The 18,843-nt window shown below is 37.4% G+C and overlaps 3 protein-coding genes across 8 annotated transcripts in view; all 3 read right to left on the bottom strand.

Moving 5' to 3' along the window:
- LOC111792388 (exocyst complex component SEC8-like) overlaps positions 1 to 7,800 on the bottom strand; it is a 32,372-nt gene extending 24,572 nt beyond the window's left edge. Inside the window, exons 1-4 of one of the 3 annotated variants that reach the window (XM_023673929.1) lie at positions 7,430 to 7,800; positions 6,438 to 6,549; positions 2,963 to 3,175; positions 2,408 to 2,581 (exon numbers count right to left, since the gene is read on the bottom strand). In XM_023673929.1, the coding sequence (XP_023529697.1) occupies positions 2,408 to 2,581; positions 2,963 to 3,175; positions 6,438 to 6,479 (429 nt within the window). In that variant the 5' untranslated portion in view covers positions 6,480 to 6,549; positions 7,430 to 7,800. The remainder of the gene's footprint in view (positions 1 to 2,407; positions 2,582 to 2,962; positions 3,176 to 6,437; positions 6,550 to 7,429) is intronic. The other 2 variants (XM_023673841.1, XM_023674012.1) reach the window with 2 other exon arrangements.
- Positions 7,801 to 9,479: 1,679 nt separating this feature from the next.
- LOC111779103 lies at positions 9,480 to 12,705 on the bottom strand. The gene is made up of 3 exons (XM_023659176.1): positions 12,547 to 12,705; positions 10,296 to 10,760; positions 9,480 to 10,011 (listed from the first exon to the last, which is right to left on the bottom strand). The coding sequence occupies exons 2-3, from the start codon at positions 10,730 to 10,732 to the stop codon at positions 9,639 to 9,641; spliced, it is 810 nt and encodes a 269-aa protein (XP_023514944.1). The 5' UTR covers positions 10,733 to 10,760; positions 12,547 to 12,705; the 3' UTR covers positions 9,480 to 9,638.
- A 2,197-nt stretch (positions 12,706 to 14,902) lies between these two features.
- LOC111801214 (serine carboxypeptidase-like) lies at positions 14,903 to 18,697 on the bottom strand. Of its 4 annotated transcripts, none has more exons than XR_002816100.1 (10): positions 18,275 to 18,697; positions 17,595 to 17,766; positions 17,290 to 17,409; positions 16,927 to 17,070; positions 16,687 to 16,837; positions 16,490 to 16,578; positions 15,938 to 16,196; positions 15,728 to 15,861; positions 15,194 to 15,388; positions 14,903 to 15,019 (listed from the first exon to the last, which is right to left on the bottom strand). XR_002816100.1 is itself a non-coding variant. In XM_023685252.1 (10 exons), the coding sequence occupies exons 1-10, from the start codon at positions 18,670 to 18,672 to the stop codon at positions 15,085 to 15,087; spliced, it is 1,596 nt and encodes a 531-aa protein (XP_023541020.1). In that variant the 5' UTR covers positions 18,673 to 18,697; the 3' UTR covers positions 14,907 to 15,084. The 4 variants fall into 4 exon arrangements, 3 of the variants coding, with proteins under 3 accessions (XP_023541020.1, XP_023541008.1, XP_023541023.1); XM_023685252.1 differs by lacking the exon at positions 15,194 to 15,388 and adding an exon at positions 15,539 to 15,567 and having other exon boundaries at positions 14,907 to 15,184; XM_023685240.1 differs by having other exon boundaries at positions 14,907 to 15,077; positions 15,253 to 15,388.
- Between the last annotated feature and the right edge of the window lie 146 nt (positions 18,698 to 18,843).

Genomic DNA, 18,843 nt, shown 5'->3' with positions numbered 1-18,843 from the left:
GCTTTTAAAGGTACGTCATTAAAATAAGCCGTAATAACTTCCTCAGTGAAAGGCCACTTAAATCGGAATTTTATTTCAGAACCAATCAGAATATTAAAACCACTGGAAAATGACAAAATAAATGCTATATCGAACACCTTTTGAGATGTTCACGCAAATAAATTCCAATAATTTCCCCAAAGGCCACATAAAACAAGATTTGACCTCCGCCCCTAACAACCAAAATATAAAAACCGAAACATGCAAAGCTCCATTTAAACTTCCAGCTTCCAGAAGTAAAGGTGAATGGTCAGAAAAAATACGAGATTCTATAGATACCCTTGAATTGTCAAACAACTAATCTCATTCTTTTGAAACAAGAAGTCTTATCAATCAAAGAAGTTGATCAATTTTCAGTCAAAAAGTGCAATCTTGGTCTCCTGAATTAATACCAAAATTGGGCAATGAAGCTGAATAAATTTCTTCAAGCTGTTCTTTCAGAATGATCCTCAGATCCTTTAGTTTCCACAATTTAACTTTTACCGTTGAAACTCACAATAATCAACTCAAATAAATTTTAAAAATCAATTGGGAATTGCTGGCGATATTAATTAAAGAGGAAAAATTGCTTGGAATTGCTGGCGGCGGAGGAGAAGTACTTGCCGGAAGAGTTTTACAAGTAGCTGAATTTTTACTAAAAGTTCATTCTCATTATCTTGAAAAAGAAGACCAAAAGTCTCTCCATAAGTGTCCTCCAAAAAACAGTCATTATTAGCCCCAAAATTCTGAGGTTCCAAGAGTTGAGAGACTGTCCCCCACTACTTAAACTAACGTTAGATTTCCCATCCAAATCAATCAAAATGTAATGAAAGCGCATGAGAACCTGCAAAAATTGGAAGAGGAAAAGACACCTTTAGTTAAAACAACATTTGAACTAAGAAGGGAGAAATCTAATTGTGATCGGATGTTGGGAGCTCAATTTTCCGAGGATACTTGATTCGCATTAGCTGAAGAATGGACTTGATTTGGCATTGTTATTGGAAGCCGAGAACATGATTCCTCCCGAACATCTTCATTAAAAGCTGATTTTTCCAGAATAGGGAGGAAGAAAACCGCAAATGTTCCTTTTGACTTCAATACAAGCTACAGAACAATCAGTCATATGATGTTAGAAGAAAGACTAATAACGCCACTAAAATATTCACCAATTGCTTGAAACGTGTTGAGCTCCCAATATGTGAAAGGTAAATTCTTTATAGAGATCCAACCTCCATATCCTTCGGCAAAATCTAGATGAATATGCTTCCTCTCGACCAATTTTTTAGTTTTAAATGGAAATCTCTAACTAATCTTCATTTTCCATTAAAACGTGTCCTGTCAATACATCATCCAACTTCAATAAAGCCTTATCAGCCATGAATGGATTGATCTATACCTTAACTTGGAAATACTATTCCAAAGCATCTTTGATTTTTTCCAAGAATTGTGAGCAAATCATCTGGACACCACCATCAAATCACAAAATTCATATTTGTCACATCTTTAGCATTTCAAACCCAAAGGAGGTACCTCTTAAATTTCTTTCTGAGGTAAGCCGTGAACAATGTGTATCCATCAACCTCTATAGAACTGCAATGATTTGATTTTTCCTTCAACACTACCAACAAAAGAGATAGACGAAGTCATAGGTGCATCAAACAAACAATTCGATGAATCTAACTGAAGACATCCATCGAACTTTCCAAGGAAATCTTTTAGCATTTCCCAAAAAGATCAGCCATCCTTTTTTTAATAGACCAGCTTTTATGTGAATCAACTTCCTTCCACCCAAAGGTCGCTAACAACACACTATAAACTATCCAAGAGAGAACTTATTGCTTTTCCAGACGCGGAATACCAGATTCATCTCTTCTTGCTTTAAGAATTTGGAATGCACAGGTGACTGCAAGAAATCTACCAAAGAACTTTCAAACCAACGTACATGGGAGATTGAAAGAGGAATTCTCAAATTATGCTTCATTTCTTCAATAAAGAAAACGTCATCTTGAGACCAAAACCTTTAAAAAGTGTTACCTACACAACAACCTCGAATTTCCCTGACCAAGAACCAACCAATCCTTAAAAGTATGTATTTACATACAACAGCTTCTTAATCTCATATATCGCAAAATGCAAAACAAAACAAGTAACTAACCTTATAGGAAATGATTTCTCAAAAGAATGATTACTTCAAAGCACAATCTGCTAATAATCATCTGGTTGGAAGCTAAGAACGGATGGATAGATGCAAGTGAAAACAGAAGAAGGGAGAGGATTTTGGAAGGAGTGGGGGCACAGATTTTTTTCGACACTACACCTGTTTGAGGAGGTTGATTTTCCTATGCTGTTGGTGATGTACACATTTAAAACCAGAAAATTAGAGGCATACCTTAGCAATGCCCTCAATTTGATCTAGAAGGGATATTATGTGACGCAATGTAACCGAACGATACCATAGCTGATGCAACTGCTTACTGCGGGCACTGAAACTTCTTTTTGTATCAGCTAAATCAACCTTCAAAATTGAAACACTCTCGGCAGATTCACTAAATAACCGCAATATCTGGAAAAAAAATCAAATTAAAAAATTAAAAATTCTTCTACACCCAGTCAATCCTACATCATCACTCAGCAAGAAAAGCCTAGAACAAGATTTAGTTTTATAGCGAATTATGGAGAATTCTACGACAAATACAAAACAGCAGGGGAATAACTTCTGAAGCATTGTATAATGAATTACAGAGAACTCTACAACAAATACGAATCATGGAGAATCCAGTATCATTACACTAGATATTTTTTTAATGAATGAAACGAGATACTTATTAGACCAAGGAAATCTCTATGCTGCTGATGAGTTCAGCTAAAAGAAAATATGACTCAGGATTATCAACAAATCAGGGAGTAGAGGGAGCATGCAGGTAACAAAAAAGTCTAAATAGACCTGCGAGTAATTTTGAATGGCTTTGTTGAAACCACTGTGAAAAGTATGCACCACTTCATCCACAACTTCCTCAATAACATCATTCTGCTCCCTTAAAATCTGTGCCTCCCCATCACGATCTTTAGATGTTAGAATATGAACAACATGAGGAAGTGAGTCAAACCGTGCAGCAGCCCAACTCTCATCTACTCTTGCAATTTCATTCTTCAAATACTGCATTTAACATAAATACACAAATAGAAAGATAATTTGCATATGCCCTCTAGGAAAATGTAAATTTCGATGTTTGATATTAAACAAAACTATTCCTCTCAAAATATATATATACACATATATAATAAACTGGGCTCCCAAGTCATATACAGTTCAAGAAAAAAAAAATCATTTCAGCAGAAGGCTAGCTAGGAAAATTAGAAAATTTTCATCAGTTGGGTAGTTAAATGTTCAGGTAGTATCAAATAAGTATGTCTTATGCTTTTCTTTACTCAGAATGGAAAACACACATGGATAAAATAAAGGAATGGATATACCAAAAGGGAGAGCAACAAATCCCACATAGAAAGCCAAGAACTACTTACAATATCAAATACAATAAAGAAAATAAAAGATGAAGGTACATCAGCAAAACGACTAGGAAAATAATCCATGATAAAGTCAATAAATAAACATTCTGCAAACAACTTCTCTCTGAATGCACCAAATATGGGAGGACATATTAGTACAAGCGCAGTATATAGTTCGAGCCTTTACTAAGCCTTTTTATAATTACTAAGTTTATCTAATTAGCCTTGATTGTATGTGTTTTTTATACAACTGCTTGGGAAGATGCCTGCCTCTCTTTTAAGCTCTCGCACTCTCCTTGATACTTACTACAAGTTGCTTCTTAACCCCACTTGCCACCCCTCAAAGAAAAGAAATCATAATGAAAGAAGAGGGGTTGCCACACAGAATGCAAGGGTCACTACATGACTTCCAAATTGAATATTGTAATTAATTTTGAATTTTGGCTTTTCTGATATGAAACAAGACATGTATTAATAATTTTAGAAAAAACAATGGGAAATACAAAAGGAGGAGATGAGAGATCCCTGAAAGCCAATGGATTACAGAAAAGACTCCCAATTGGCATACATCAACGAAAAACTGTAATTACAATATTCATTATTGGGGAGCTCCAAGATGAAGAAGGAAACTTGACGAAGTTCCAAAAGCCATCCCTAAAAGCTTCTCCTCTCAAAAAGTTCTCGTACTCCTTTTATTCCATATTTTTCAAAGGGCCGCCACTGCATTGAACATAAAATTCTGGAAAGACCACCAATGTAGGTTCCCTAGATAATCTGTAACAAACCACCGAACTGTGTTTGGGGAAGATACATGACAAATTGAATGTTTTGAGGAGCCTATACCTATACTTTGCAGCAAATGAGAAGAAGAATCAGCAAATACTGACTATCTTCCCCATCCTTTTTTTGCACATCACAAACCAAAAAGGAGACAAACCAATTTGGCGTTCTTCTTTGCAATCTGTTGTAAGTGTTTAGTTTCAACAGAGTGAATTCCATAGAAATAATTTTACCTTCTTAGGGATTTTAGACTTCCAGATCAGGTCAACAGAGGAGCAGCTGATAACGTCAGAGGTACTACTTAACTAGCTTGACCATGGACTTTTACCTTCTTCTTGAGCAGTCCACATTTTGCAGTCTTCTCTATCGTTGAGGATTAGATTCCTTTCAAAAATGAATTATTTTATTTGTGACAAACAAGTAGTTATTTAGTTTATGAGCAAGGATCTCCAGCTCAGTATAATTCCTTCTAAATTTGAGGTCCCATCAAGCAGAAGATACTGACCAGCATTGGGAGGTGAGAAAATCTTTTAATTTTCCACCATATAAAGCCTATGAAAGACCCCTTTCCAAAACACGATGTCATCTCTTCCAACTTCAAATTTTTCCGACTTCTTGACTTTCCTACAGCATTTTGTCATTGGAACCCATGACCCCTTGTATGGATTTTGGTAGAAGAATCCAGTCCTTGTTGGAAGCTCCATATTAACTAGCGACAATGACCCTTCATACTAGCAGTTGAATCTAAGAACCCTCCTAAATGCCATGGGTATGCAAACCCCTAGTTCACAAATGCTAAAACCCCCAAATCAATTTGATTTCATTCCAAATGATTGCAACTCTTGAGAATTTGATTTAACAACCTTATTGAGACTTTTAGATCTAAATACATCCAAGAACCTCAAAATGATAAGGAATCACCCCAAGAGAAAATAAGATTCAAATTACCTTGTTGATCATATCTCAAGACAAGAACACTTGTTTGAGATTCCAGTCACTCCACAAACAAAATTGATCAAGTCAAGCTTGATCATTCTAAACATGTAACCTAGACTACGTAGAATTGCAAAGAAACTTAGCCTTTGGCTAAAATAAAACACAAATGCCCTTTTTACAACACTTTTCAAGTCTACTTTACAAAGACAACATACATGGTTTTATGTAGCCTCAAAATGAAACCCTTGACCTTTCATGAGGAAGAACTGTAGTCTTCATACTTTATGACCATAATTAGTCACTATGTAAATGCAACCTTGAAGTAAATAAAAAAATCTTAAAATACATTAAAACACCATAACTATTGATTATCATCCACCCACAATTTGTAACCATCTAAGAATAAATGAAACTCATCTTCCTTGAAGTTCATATTACATGATTGAAATGTCTTGATTTAAATCAATTCTTCTCAATCATTGCATTTTATCGTACAACCAGGAAGTATTTTAAGAGTTGAATTTGCACATTGCTTCAGAAGACTACCTCAAGTCAACATGCACAGGATCAAAAGTACGGGAGAATTAATCATATTCTAAAACTTGCTACAAGTTTTTTTGTAACATGAAACAAAATTTTATTGACTAATGGAAAAGACAACATGTTCAAAGACACTAACTCCTAGAGGAGAGAAAAAAAGAAAAAAAGAAAAGAAAATATAATACGAAGAAAATATAATACGAGTACAAAAAATTTATGATGTGTGAAGAAAAGCATCCCAAGTAATTCAAATATCACAAGAAGAATAAGATTCAAGCTATTAATCGATGAACTTTTCCAGCTGTACAGAAGGAGAATAGAACTTGCTACAAGCAATTACTCAAACACAAATTAAACCTCCAAATATCCTTCTGTACACCAATATGATCTTATACATGTTCGCATTAAAGACCTTTTGCTATTCCTTTTCTTTTTTCTTTTTTCTTTTTTTCCTTTTTGAATTGAAACTGAAACTGAAAGAGAAAGGTGGAAATGGAAAGGGGGCAATGGAGTTAAAAACTTTTCCTTATTTGGACATGGAAAAACATATAGATAAAATTGATAGACAATTATAAAAAATCGTGGAAGGAATGAAGAATCATAGCTCATATAGACCAAGAAACTACATGATAATGCACGTCTAAAAGAGGACTCACTGCTTTCTCGGGAGGGACTGGCAAGCCATCAAAAATTCCCATTTCAATCTGTTGCCTAAAAAAGAGCAAGCAGGTAATCGTTAGAGCTCATTCACTGATTGTTGAAACCAGGCTGCAAGAGAAAAACAACCTATTATAACAACGAACTAAAGAAAAACAGCAAAGTATTCACAAATAACATTCCTAAAACGAATTGGGCCAATGCAGCCATTTTGAGGGACTGTCAAATCACAAAAAATTCAAAGCCTTTACATAGAAAAGAGCAAGCAGGTAATTGTTAAATTGCAACTCAAGTCATTCAACTAATTCTAGAAACTAAGCTGAAAGGGCAAAACAACCTATTATAACAATTTTCCTCTCCCCCTTGAGAAGCATATCTACAGGAAATAACAATATGCAGCAGGAAATTAATTTGAGAAACTAATTTCATTTATTAAATTAAATTTACAAATAGTAAAACCTTGAACCATTTAAGGACAAAATGCCTCCTTAACATGAGCATTTTTCGTAATGGGATCAAACTTATAGAGAAAATCCTACGAATTTTTGACAGCCAAATGTTGTAGGAGTTAGGCCACCCACGGATATCAGAAACAATAATAATAACACTCTGTAAATTTCACAATTCCAAAGGTACAGCAGACTACAGTAGACAATGACCAACCAGAAAGGGAGGGAAAGCAAGACGGAGACCAATATTTTCTATATTTACACGCATTATAGCAAGCTCAACGCACAAAAAAAAAAAATTAAAAATGATTACATCAACTAAAAACATTGAAATTAATAATACAACCAGAAACCAAAAACCAGATTGCATCAACTAAAACCATTAAAAATAATAAATACACCCAGAAACCAAAAACCAGACTCCGCGTTAGAATTCTCAGAAAACATCAATCAAATACCGAAAAAATGATACATCACCAGCATCCTCACCCATTAAACCCAACATAATTGAAACAACCTTGAGCGAGATCAAGAGAACACACCTTAACCAAGAGACATAGACCAAATGTGGAAGACTGAAGAAATAAGATCACGCAGGACAATGAGAGACAGAGAAATAATTCAGCCAGAAATATGTTGCTAGCACGGAAACCGACAGCTTTAATGGACGCAGAAGGGGAAGCAATTGACACTGCACAACCCAATCAAGAAAGAGAGCGAGAGATTACAGATTGAGTGCCACGGCGGTTGGATGGGCTGATTCGTCGGCCGACGACGGAGATGAGCCGAGTCTAGAACTCTTACGGAATGCTGATAACAGAGAACAAGTTGAATTATTGCTCTGATTTTGCTCAGAATCAGAGAAACGGTGATGAAGAAGGCAAATTGAGTTGATCCGCCGATTTTACCCTAAAGCGTTATATATAGTTATTGGTGGTATTTACGGTTTGGGTTCGTCTTAATAAATAAACTAATATTAAATTTTTTTTTTTTTTTATTGAAACTTCGACTTTAACATTTATGTTGGCAATTAATAATATTTATATAATTAAATTGTTATATTTGCGTTATATTGTTTTCCATTGATTATGTACTTGATCGTGGCCATACTTTACTAGATACGCCTTCTAATTATTTGGTTTCACATGGGTATCTTGATTTTCTTGTACGATCAAAGATGAGATTCCTGTCGAACCATCTAAGTGCAGTGTGATTGTGGTCGGCTCTGGACTGGTAGGTGTTGCTACTGTTAGGTATCACGGTTATGCTCGTCCAGTGTGTATTACCCGTAGTTGTATGCTCATGCCACGGCGCACCCTTTATTTAATTTCATGTTGTATTTTTTGTTTGTACGACTACTCGTGAAATCATGTCTAGGCCTTGTATTATAGATGGTCTAACTAGTTGTCAACTTCTCTCATGATTTTGTATGATCGTTCAAAGAAATCATGTCTAGACTTGTCACACGTTCAAAGGAATCACGTCTAGACCTGTCAGGCTTGAATTGCCTCAAAATGTACGGTATGAAATGCGACTAGTTGTCAAATTCTCCCTACCCAAAAAATTATATGTTATTTAATACGTTGTGTTGCACATTTTGCTTATAGTTATATAACGTTACTTTTAAATCTTCCTTCATTCTTACTTTCAAACTCGTTTTCAAAAATCTCTTTGCCCCGTTTTTTNACCCCGTTTTTTAAAACCTTCTTCTCAAACAGGGTCAAAGGCTTGAGCATCCGTTGTCCAACCGTAGGTGACACGAATACAAATTCGTTTGACTCACTTAGTGTTGGGAGTGAGTGTTGCACAATCAAACAAGGTAAGAGGCTTGAGCATACGTTGTCCAACCGTAGGCGACGCAAATACAAATTGGTTTGACTTACTTAGTGTTGGGAGTGAGCGTTGCACAATCAATCAGGGTCAGAGGCTTGAGCATATGTTGTCCAACCGTAAACGACGCGAATATAAATTGGTTTGACTCACTTAGTGTTGGGAGTGAGTGTTGCACAATTGCATACCTTGTCCAACCGTAGGCGACACGAATACAAATTGGTTTGACTCACTTAGTGTTAGGAGCAAGTGTTGCACAAGCAACNCGACGCGAATATAAATTGGTTTGACTCACTTAGTGTTGGGAGTGAGTGTGGACAATCAAACAAGGTCTTGAGCATACGTTGTCCAACCGTAAGTGACGCAAATACAAATTGGTTTAACTTACTTGGTGTTGAGAGTGAGCATTGCACAATCAAACAGGGTTAGAGGCTTGAGTATACGTTGTCCAACCGTAGGCGACACGAATACAAATTGGTTTGACTCACTTAGTGTTAGGAGCAAATGTTGCACAAGCAACTCATAGAGATTCGAATCGAGATTGACATCCAGATTTAGCACCTGATGACATCAATATTCTCGGCNATGTTGCACAAGCAACTCATAGAGATTCGAATCGAGATTTGACATCCAGATTTAGCACCTGATGACATCAATATTCTCGGCTTATTAAGAAATCGTCCATACGCGATTTAGAATCACTCGAACGATAAATTTTTCAATACATTCAGCCACTTTATTTTACTTCCGTACGAACTCGTGCTTTATACTTTCTATGTACGATTCAACTCAAATCCTTAATCCAATACCATCACATTACAAAGCTATAGAAATACAACTCTTCAATGATGGAATTGAAGTGTATTTTGAGTGGTTTTTATGTTATCATTTTTACAGTTAAATAACGCATCAATATCAATCTTAATGCCCTTTCCCTGCGCTCAAATCTCTTATATCATTCAAGCTGCCAGACCCTTCCAACCAATCTTTCAATTTTGCTTCTTTATCAGCCCTGAAATCGTCAAAACGATCGGACACCGAAAGTACATCAGTGTCCAAACCAACATCAACCCGATCGTCGCATTGCAACACATCGTTCACTTGACAAGACAGAGGCAGCTCGTCGCTATCCATATCTGGCTGTGACGAACTAGAACTAGCTGATAGAACTGATGGTTGGTTAGGTTCTGGCTGAGCCTTATGAACTTCGACTCGTGCAAGATCTTCCACGATGTCGAGCTGTGGCCACTTAAAGTTGCTCGCTGTTTCTCTAGCTGACTTGAATACCGTTGAAATATAGCCACCACCGTCGTCATCGCCCGGGGCAATGGCTACACTTCGGCCCCAAGTGGCTGACCTCCAAGTGCTTACTCTCCCTGGTGGCTGCATACCATAAGTACTACGGATCAAGCCTCTTCTTGGTTGTTTGGTTGACATTACAGCAAGAGACCTTTTGATGTCTCTAATCATCTCATCAGCAATGGGAAATCCACATTCTTTCATTGACCTCAACATCGTGATCGAATCCTCCGAATCTTCAGTGTGCAAAGTCGATTCACNGACTTGAATACCGTTGAAATATAGCCACCACCGTCGTCATCACCCGGGGCAATGGCTACACTTCGCCCCCAAGTGGCTGACCTCCAAGTGCTTACTCTCCCCGGTGGCTGCATACCATAAGTACTACGGATCAAGCCTCTTCTTGGCTGTTTGGTTGACATTACAGCAAGAGACTTTTTGATGTCTCTAATCATCTCATCAGCAATGGGAAATCCACATTCTTTCATTGACCTCAACATCGTGATCGAATCCTCCGAATCTTCAGTGTGCAAAGTCGATTCACGAGACGTGTTCGCCACACTATTCTTCATATTGAGAACGTTGGGAACGGCATTTTTTGTATGCTGTTGAATGTAGAAAAGCCCAGTTGACGGTTCATTTGCGATATACTTGATCATCTCGGCCGAGCTTTCGACTATCTCCACAAAGCCATCAACTGTGGAGAATCCATACATCTTTTCAAAGGTGAATGGCAGTTCATCACTGGGTTTATGAAACATAACAGATGTAATTGCCCATTGAAATGAAAGAGTAAAAATGGAAAATGAACAACAAACAACAAATTGTTGAACTAAGCTAATAAAAATTTGGTGCAAGTCTTAGAATTTATAGAAAATGGAAACCTTCTTATCTCCTCCTTGCCGTCCATACTTAGCCTGACTTGCTTACGTTTGGCATTGGGCAGTCCTCAACAACCAATGACTATGTTCACATTAGAAAACAAATCAAATCCTTTCTGTTCTAATACACTAACTTCTGTGTGGGCAGTTGCAAAATGAAAGCATAACATAAACCGAAACAAATATCTCGCGATAATGATTTACTCATGAATTAAGCACAGACAAGTATGAGTAGTCGGATTAATAGTGGTTGATACATGCGTTACAAACGTGACTAGCCAACATAATATTTACCACATAACTCAACTAAACTGTAACGGCCCAAGCCCACCGCTAGAGGGGAATGAAGCATTCTTTATAAGGGTGTGGAAACCTCTCCCTAGTAGACGTGTTTTAAAAACCTTGAAGGAAAGCTCGAAAGAGAGCCTAAATAGGACAATATCTACTAGCGATGGACTTGGGTCATCATAGTTGCCATTATTACGTAAACGGTAAGGCAAATATTAAGAATTTTCAAGATATCTTGGGAAGGGAATGCATAACAATCGTTGTGGGAGCTTTGAGTTCCAATTACAATGTCCAAAACTCGGACTAGATGGAACTACTTCAACTTTGAGACGAGTTTACTTAGCTTTGGTTGGATTTTTGAGACAAGGAATTTAACGAAACATCAGACAGACTAAGTTCTTTAAACTTGTTGAGGATCAACGTGAGATCCCTCATTGGTTGGAGAGGGAAACGGAACATTCCTTATAAGGATATAGAAACCTCTCCCTAGTAAACGCATTTTAAAACCTTGAGGGGAAGCCCTTGAAGAGAATGTCCAAAGAGGACAATATCGCTAGCAATAGGTTTGGGCTGTTACAAATGGTATCAGAGCCACCGGACACTAGGCAGTATACCAACTAGGAGATTGGCCCCCAAGGGAGTGGATTGTGAGATCTCACATTGGTTGGAGAGAGGAACGAAACATTTTTTACAAGAATGTGGAAACCTCTCCCTAGTAAACGCGTTTTAAAACCTTGAGAAGAAGCCCTTTAAGGAAATACTCAAAGAGGACAATATCGGCTAGCGGTGGATTAGGAGTGTCACAATCAATGACTATAGCGGAACATAGATGGTCGGAGAACTACACCGAAGCTGAAGCTAAAAGTACCAAAGATAAAGGGAACTTCCTAAGAAACTAACATTACAAAGAACCTAATTCTGATCCTTACAGGTTTGGAATGGAATTGAAATGGTGCTTCTATCAAAACTTCCTTAAGATCATAATTTAAAGAACTGTAAAAGACTGGGAACTATTTATACGAGGGGGAATGAACAATTCCATCCCCCCTGTCCATATCTACAGCTTGTAAACGAGATTTTCATCGAGCGTCGTCGCCCATGAAAGACACACAAATTTGATTCAATCTCACCATGAAACGCTACTAATGTTTCAGATCCAACGCCAACATCAGTCTCTTCCACGATGAACATTCATCTCAAATCTAAACAACCAAGAACAATTTACAGTCTCTCATTACCAAAACCCAGCTAAAATATCATAACATTTCAAGAAAAAACATCTCGATTCTTCATCTAATGTTTCCGACAATATGAATATAAGAAAAGAAACATAATTAGGATGGGTGAATAGGATAACTTACAGGAAATCCTGGAAGGGCAAGACGATTATTGCTTTTATCCGAGGCTTCTTGAAGGGCCGTAGAGGCAGATAAGAGCTCCAGAATTTGTCTTCTTCTTTGAGCTTTATCGGAACAATCCTGTCGAGTGCGCCGATGACGACATGTAGAGACAAATTCAAACTTAATTNGTGAATAGGATAACTTACAGGAAATCCTGGAAGGGCAAGACGATTATTGCTTATCCGAGGCTTCTTGAAGGGTCATAGAGGCAGATAAGAGCTCCAGAATTTGTCTTCTTCTTCGGGCTTTATCGGAACAATCCTGTCCAGTGCGCCGATGACGACATGTAGAGACAAATTCAAACTTAATTCTCGTCAGCAGAGCTCCGACATAGAAATTGGTGGGGACTTCGAGGAATATATATATATATGTATGTATTTTCCTCTTCACGTGCTCTCTTCTGCTTCAATCTTCTCTTTTTCCTTCCTTTAGTTTTCAAGGGCTTTTCACTACGTTTCCTTCTTCTTTCGGGAAGGCTACGTTATTATCATGTTTTTTTTTCTCCGTTCCTTCTTCCTCGATCCGAACTCGGACTTAAACAATTACATGATATCGAATCAGACATTTAGAATGTTCATTATGGATCGGAATCACCAATTANCTCCGTTCCTTCTTCCTCAATCCACACTCGACTTAAACAATTACATGATATCGAATCAGACATTTAGAATGTTCATTNTCTCCGTTCCTTCTTCCTCGATCCGAACTCGGACTTAAACAATTACATGATATCGAATCAGACATTTAGAATGTTCATTATGGATCGGAATCACCAATTATTAAGGTTAAGAACCGTAATTAGTATCTTATTACAAAATTAAACTTGGAACGAATATTATGTTAGATGAATGTGTCCCACGGTTAATTTAGGGAATGATCATGGGTTTATAATCAAAAAAATACTTTCACCATTGATATAAGGCTTTTGAGGAAGCTCAAGGCCTTTTAAGGAAGCCCAAAGCGAAGTCATATCATTGTGGAGAGTCGTGTTTGTGTAACATGGTATCAGAGTCATGCCCTAAACTTAACCGTGCCAATAGATTGGCAAATCCTCAAATGTCAAATCCGTATTGTGAACCTCAAAAGAATAGTCAAAAGGTGACTAGAAAATACTCAAAAGGAGTCGAGCCTCGATTAAACTTTGTTCAAAGAGAGGTGTTAGATGAAAGTGTCCCACATTAGTTAATTTAGAGAACAAAACCTCGTCTAAACATATTAGATAGTTATCTCTTATAATTTTAAACAAATGTAAATAAAAAACAGACCAAAATCACGACACTCACATATTCTTAGAAACCAAACCAATAAAGAAAAAATATCAATATTTCCAAATTTTATTTTGTCNGTAATTAGTATCTTATTACAAAATTAAACTTAGAACGAATATTATGTTAGATGAATGTGTACCACCGTTAATTTAGGGAATGATCATGAGTTTATAATCAAAAAAATACTTGGAGAGTCGTGTTTGTGTAACATGGTATAGAGTCATGCCCTAAACTTAACCATGTCAATAGATTGGCAAATTCTCAAATGTCAAACAAAGTCTTGTGAACCTCAAAAGCATAGTCAAAATCACGACACTCACATATTCTTAGAAACCAAACCCAATAAAGAAAAAATATCAATATTTCCAAATTTTATTTTGTCCAACAAATCTTAGTTTATTTATATATTTAGTGATAAAAATAAATGTTTATATGTCAAAATCGGAAATTTTACAGACATTGAATGTTGATCCATATGTGTAATATGTTTTATAAATAATTATAAAATATAAATTTAAATAATAAGAAGAAATAAAATGACTTAATAATAAAATGACTTAATAATATTTGTAAAATAAAAGCATGGGATATTTATTTAGCCGTTGAAGTTGGATCCCTATGAGACGATCACCAAATTCATAGCCGGAGACTCAAGGTGAACAAATGGCGCGAGAGGGGAAAAGAACCAAAAACCCTAACAGCAACGACCATGAAACCTTCCATTACCACCGATATCCGCCCCGCCGCTGCCGCTGCCGCCGTCATTATCGTCTTCACAGTCACACTCACATTCAGGAGTTAATTTATCTATTTTCTTCTAATTGTNCCACCAAATTCCTAGCCGGAGACTCAAGGTGAACAAATGGCGCGAAAGGGGAAAAGAACCAAAAACCCTAACAGCAACGACCATGAAACCTTCCATTACCACCGATATCCGCCCCGCCGCTGCCGCCGTCATTATGTCTTCACAGCCGCACTCACATTCAGGAGTTAATTTATCTATTTTCTTCTAATTGTTCTTTCATTTTCTCTAACTAATATAACTAACGTTTATAAAGATGATGTATTTCATAACAAATATTTAGTGAAAAACAGGGTGTATTGAAGCTTAAGAAACTTCGTGGACAGAACATTTAAACAAATCCGGAAAATACGAAGTTAGGTACATACTTGGAATTACAGATGCCACTAGGATGGACACTGCTGTAACGTTGCCCGAATATGGTGGGGATCACATCTGAGCGACCATGTTTCCTGTTTCAAATGATTCATCATAGAGCGCGCCTCCAGTCCACCTCTTTAGCATCTCTAATGCCGCCTTCGGCTGGTCCNTTAGGTACATACTTGGAATTACAGATGTCCACTAGGATGGACACTGCTGTAACGTTGCCCGAATATGGTGGGGATCACATCTGAGCGACCATGTTACCTGTTTCAAATGATTCGTCATAGAGCGTGCCTCCAGTCCACCTCTTTAGCATCTCTAATGCCGCCTTCGGCTGGTCCATTGGGACCATGTGACCCGCGTCGTGAACCTATTATCGAAGATACAATCGAGTGATTTTAGTGAAAAATGATTTGCTTATAAGAGATTTGTTGCCTTTTAATGTCTGGTTTAATGCACACGATCTTCGTACTATCAAAAGTTTCGAAATCGAGTCACATATGAGAGAGAGNGCTGGTCCATTGGGACCATGTGACCCGCGTCGTGAACCTATTATCGAAGATACAATCGAGTGATTTTAGTGAAAAATGATTTGCTTATAAGAGATTTGTTGCCTTTTAATGTCTGGTTTAACGCACAAGATCTTTGTACTATCAAAAGTTTCGAAATCGAGTCACATATGAGAGAGAGAGAGAGAGAGAGAGAGAACCTTGAGAAAACTGAGGGGGCCATGTTGTTTAAGCAATCCTGCTTCTGAACCATCGACTAGGAAAGGGACGTTCGGAGAATTCCCGAACTCCTCCTTACCAGACCATTCCATAGCATTTACCCATCTTGAATTGCCTATCCGCATACATAGACACTCCAATCTTAGAAAAACATACGTAAGATCTAGTATATCATGTTTGAATATTGTTACCTAGCCAATTGCAGATCAAATCATACTCTCCCGCATATACAAGCAACTTGATCCCGTCCTCGAGTAGAGCAGGAATACCCACTTCGGCGTTCCTCATCCAGTCCACCAGCATCGCCCTATAGACAGTAGGACTGCACGAAACAAATTCTATGTCCCCAACTCCGAGCGTTTCCCTAACAGATTGCAGGTTCAAGAATTTCTCCATATTTGAGAAGTCGTAGCAGAGACTCCCTTCACACTTTTTCCTGATATCATAGTGCTGAACAAGAGTGAAAAACGTTAATATCAACATTAAAACCCTACACGGTTCCCATTTTCCATCAACGGGTTGCAGACACAAGTATACTTAAATATTTGCTGTCGTGAAAGGCATTCGGATTAAATGTGAGGAAACACGACAGAAACGATGTTGAAACTTCCTGGAAATCGTGAATTACTTGTATTTATATACCTTGTAAATTATTTCTAACAAATTAATCAAACCAAGTCATTAGAAGTGCAGATAATTTAAAACTCTAATGCTATAATCGGAAAGAAAAGCAGTAGTCTTACATTCATATCACCGGCATGCAACATGATGCTGGTAAATATGGCGTTGCAAACAAAATAAGAAGTCATGCAAGAAAGTGTGCCATCAGTACCTAGAAAAGGAGCGCATATCAACAAAAAATACCATCAGATGCCATCAGAAGCTAGAGACAAAGGGCGGTGTCGCGGGAAAATCACATGCCAAGCTACTAAATACCTACCACACAGATTAATTGCAAGTTCACAGGGTGGAACCAACAAGTTAATATGACGATGTTGAGACTTTGTAATGATGCCCATGTCCAATGCATAGTCTGGGTAAGTTTTGTATTGGATTGCTGGATCAGTAAGCCCATTGCCTATAGCAAATCCCTGACACAAACGTATTTAAAGATGGATCAAGTCGCTAGAAGAATATTCTTATATTTTTCTGATCTAATTTTAAGACACAATAGACATACTTTAAGGTTTATATGAGTTCCTTCTTTGGCTTTGTTTCCCTGATGAATCCGGGCAGCCAAAGCAGGAATATAATGCCCAGCATAAGATTCTCCAGTTATGAAGAAGTCGTTCTCCACAAGGTCGGGGTGTTCTGCAAAGAAAGCCTGATTACCAAAAAAAAAAAAAAATTATAATAATAATAGAGGTCATATCATTGTGAGTTCTGATATTAATTTCGATCTCTCTACATTCCTCTACAGTGAATCAATTTGATGTTGCGTTACTAAATGTGGAATCAATAATGATAACGACTACGAAACACTTCCCTCCAAAACCAATTAGTAATATCAGTAACTAAGCAAAGAAAAATGAAGGGAAAATACCTGCAAGAAGTCGTAAAGGTCATTACTAACACCATTTTCATCATGACGAATATCTTCCCTATCAGAACTATAGCTAAAACCAGTCCCAATGGGTTGGTCGACATACAGAAGATTTGAAACCTGCAGCAACGGAAGTAAAACAACTATTCTCTATCAGCCAGTGAACTTTGTAAATAGATATGGTAGCCAAATAAAAGTAGAAATGGATGAATGTTGCCTAACTGCTCGGAAAAACAATCGATACAACCAAATCGAGAACAACAAATATATATATCTAGATCAAATAGAAAAACAAACAAATATACCTTATCCCAACCATATTCATTCCAAACAAGTGACAAGTTATTAGTAACTTTAAAAGGACCGTTTTCATAAAACATAGCCAATTCGCTACTGCATCCTGGGCCTCCAGTCAACCAGATAACGACAGGATCTGTTGTTTTGTTGTTACGGGACTCGAAGAAAAAGTAGAACATCCTACACAAATGAGAACAGTTAGAACTCTAAGCAAGCACGCAAATTGTAACAGAACAGAGCAATTGCTGATAATCAAATCAGGGTAATTTCAACAAAATTTCCAATTCATATTCAAGCAAAAGATATGTATATATATATACAGATACAAGCAGTAGCGGAAAAAAAAGGATCCACTTCAATTAATTGAAACTAAAACTAACTGCGATTAAAACATAGATTATAATTATTAATTAGTATACATGCTGAAAGTATCTACAACGACATCCACAACTTCGTAACAACGCATGCAGTTGGTAAACTGTGAAGGAAAATCGACATGTTTGTCATCGAATCATCTTCACGGACCATAAGTTTCAGATGAACAAACTAGATATACACGAACCACATTTAACAATAATTCTATAAGATACCGTGCCCGATGAAATAACCTAGCACATAAAATCCAACATGCACGGAACACCGAACTCTCCAGTAAACCACCGAAATCCTAGGGTTGCTAAAACCTCACCTCGCATCATGAGAGTGTTCGATCTTGTAATATCCAGCATGGTGGCCCAAGTCCTCCACAGAAACCTCAGAATCACCAAGGATTGGGAATCTCAACCGCCTCTCCACGATTTTCTTCGACCCGGTGGCGATCAGAGAGGAATTTTCGATACTCCGATGGATGATATTGGCATCACTTTTAGGAAACAGATTGAGCTCTCTGATGAGCTTCTCAGCCTGGTCGGAAGGAAAATTGAAGGACGGAATACTAGGATCATCGAAGATTCCAGCCAAAGCAGAAGCCGGAGAAAGAATCAAAAGGGATAGCAAAATACAAACACAAATCGAGCCATTCATTTCTTGTTCCCTAGGAAATCCTATCCTTTCGCCTCTGAAGATGAAAAAGTTGCTCACAAACATAGCTACTGGAAAATGCTAACAACTTCAAAACATATATATATAGAAATGGAGGGGAATTGCTTGAGAATATTTCACTTGTATTGCTTTAACGCATTTAACATAGATCTTGACCGTCCATTACTGTGCCAATTTTGATCATGCGGGACCTGTGTACATGAGCGGTTCAGATTA

This window comes from Cucurbita pepo, chromosome LG01 (assembly GCF_002806865.2).
Source record: "Cucurbita pepo subsp. pepo cultivar mu-cu-16 chromosome LG01, ASM280686v2, whole genome shotgun sequence".
NCBI lineage: Eukaryota > Viridiplantae > Streptophyta > Magnoliopsida > Cucurbitales > Cucurbitaceae > Cucurbita > Cucurbita pepo.
This window is presented reverse-complemented; position numbering and strand designations above follow the sequence as displayed.

Excerpts from the sequence above, each read along its gene's own strand:
- LOC111801214 (XM_023685252.1), bottom strand. The coding sequence starts at position 18,672 with ATGTTTGTGAGCAACTTTTTCATCTTCAGAGGCGAAAGGATAGGATTT. Across the intron at positions 16,197-16,489 it reads TGCATGCCGGTGATATGAAT|CACTATGATATCAGGAAAAA; the intron begins GTAAGACTACTG and ends ACTCTTGTTCAG. Across the intron at positions 15,862-15,937 it reads TTTGATCTGCAATTGGCTAG|GCAATTCAAGATGGGTAAAT; the intron begins GTAACAATATTC and ends GTATGCGGATAG.
- LOC111779103 (XM_023659176.1), bottom strand. The coding sequence starts at position 10,732 with ATGTATGGATTCTCCACAGTTGATGGCTTTGTGGAGATAGTCGAAAGC. Across the intron at positions 10,012-10,295 it reads GACGACGGTGGTGGCTATAT|TTCAACGGTATTCAAGTCAG; the intron begins TTCAACGGTATT and ends TGGTGGCTATAT.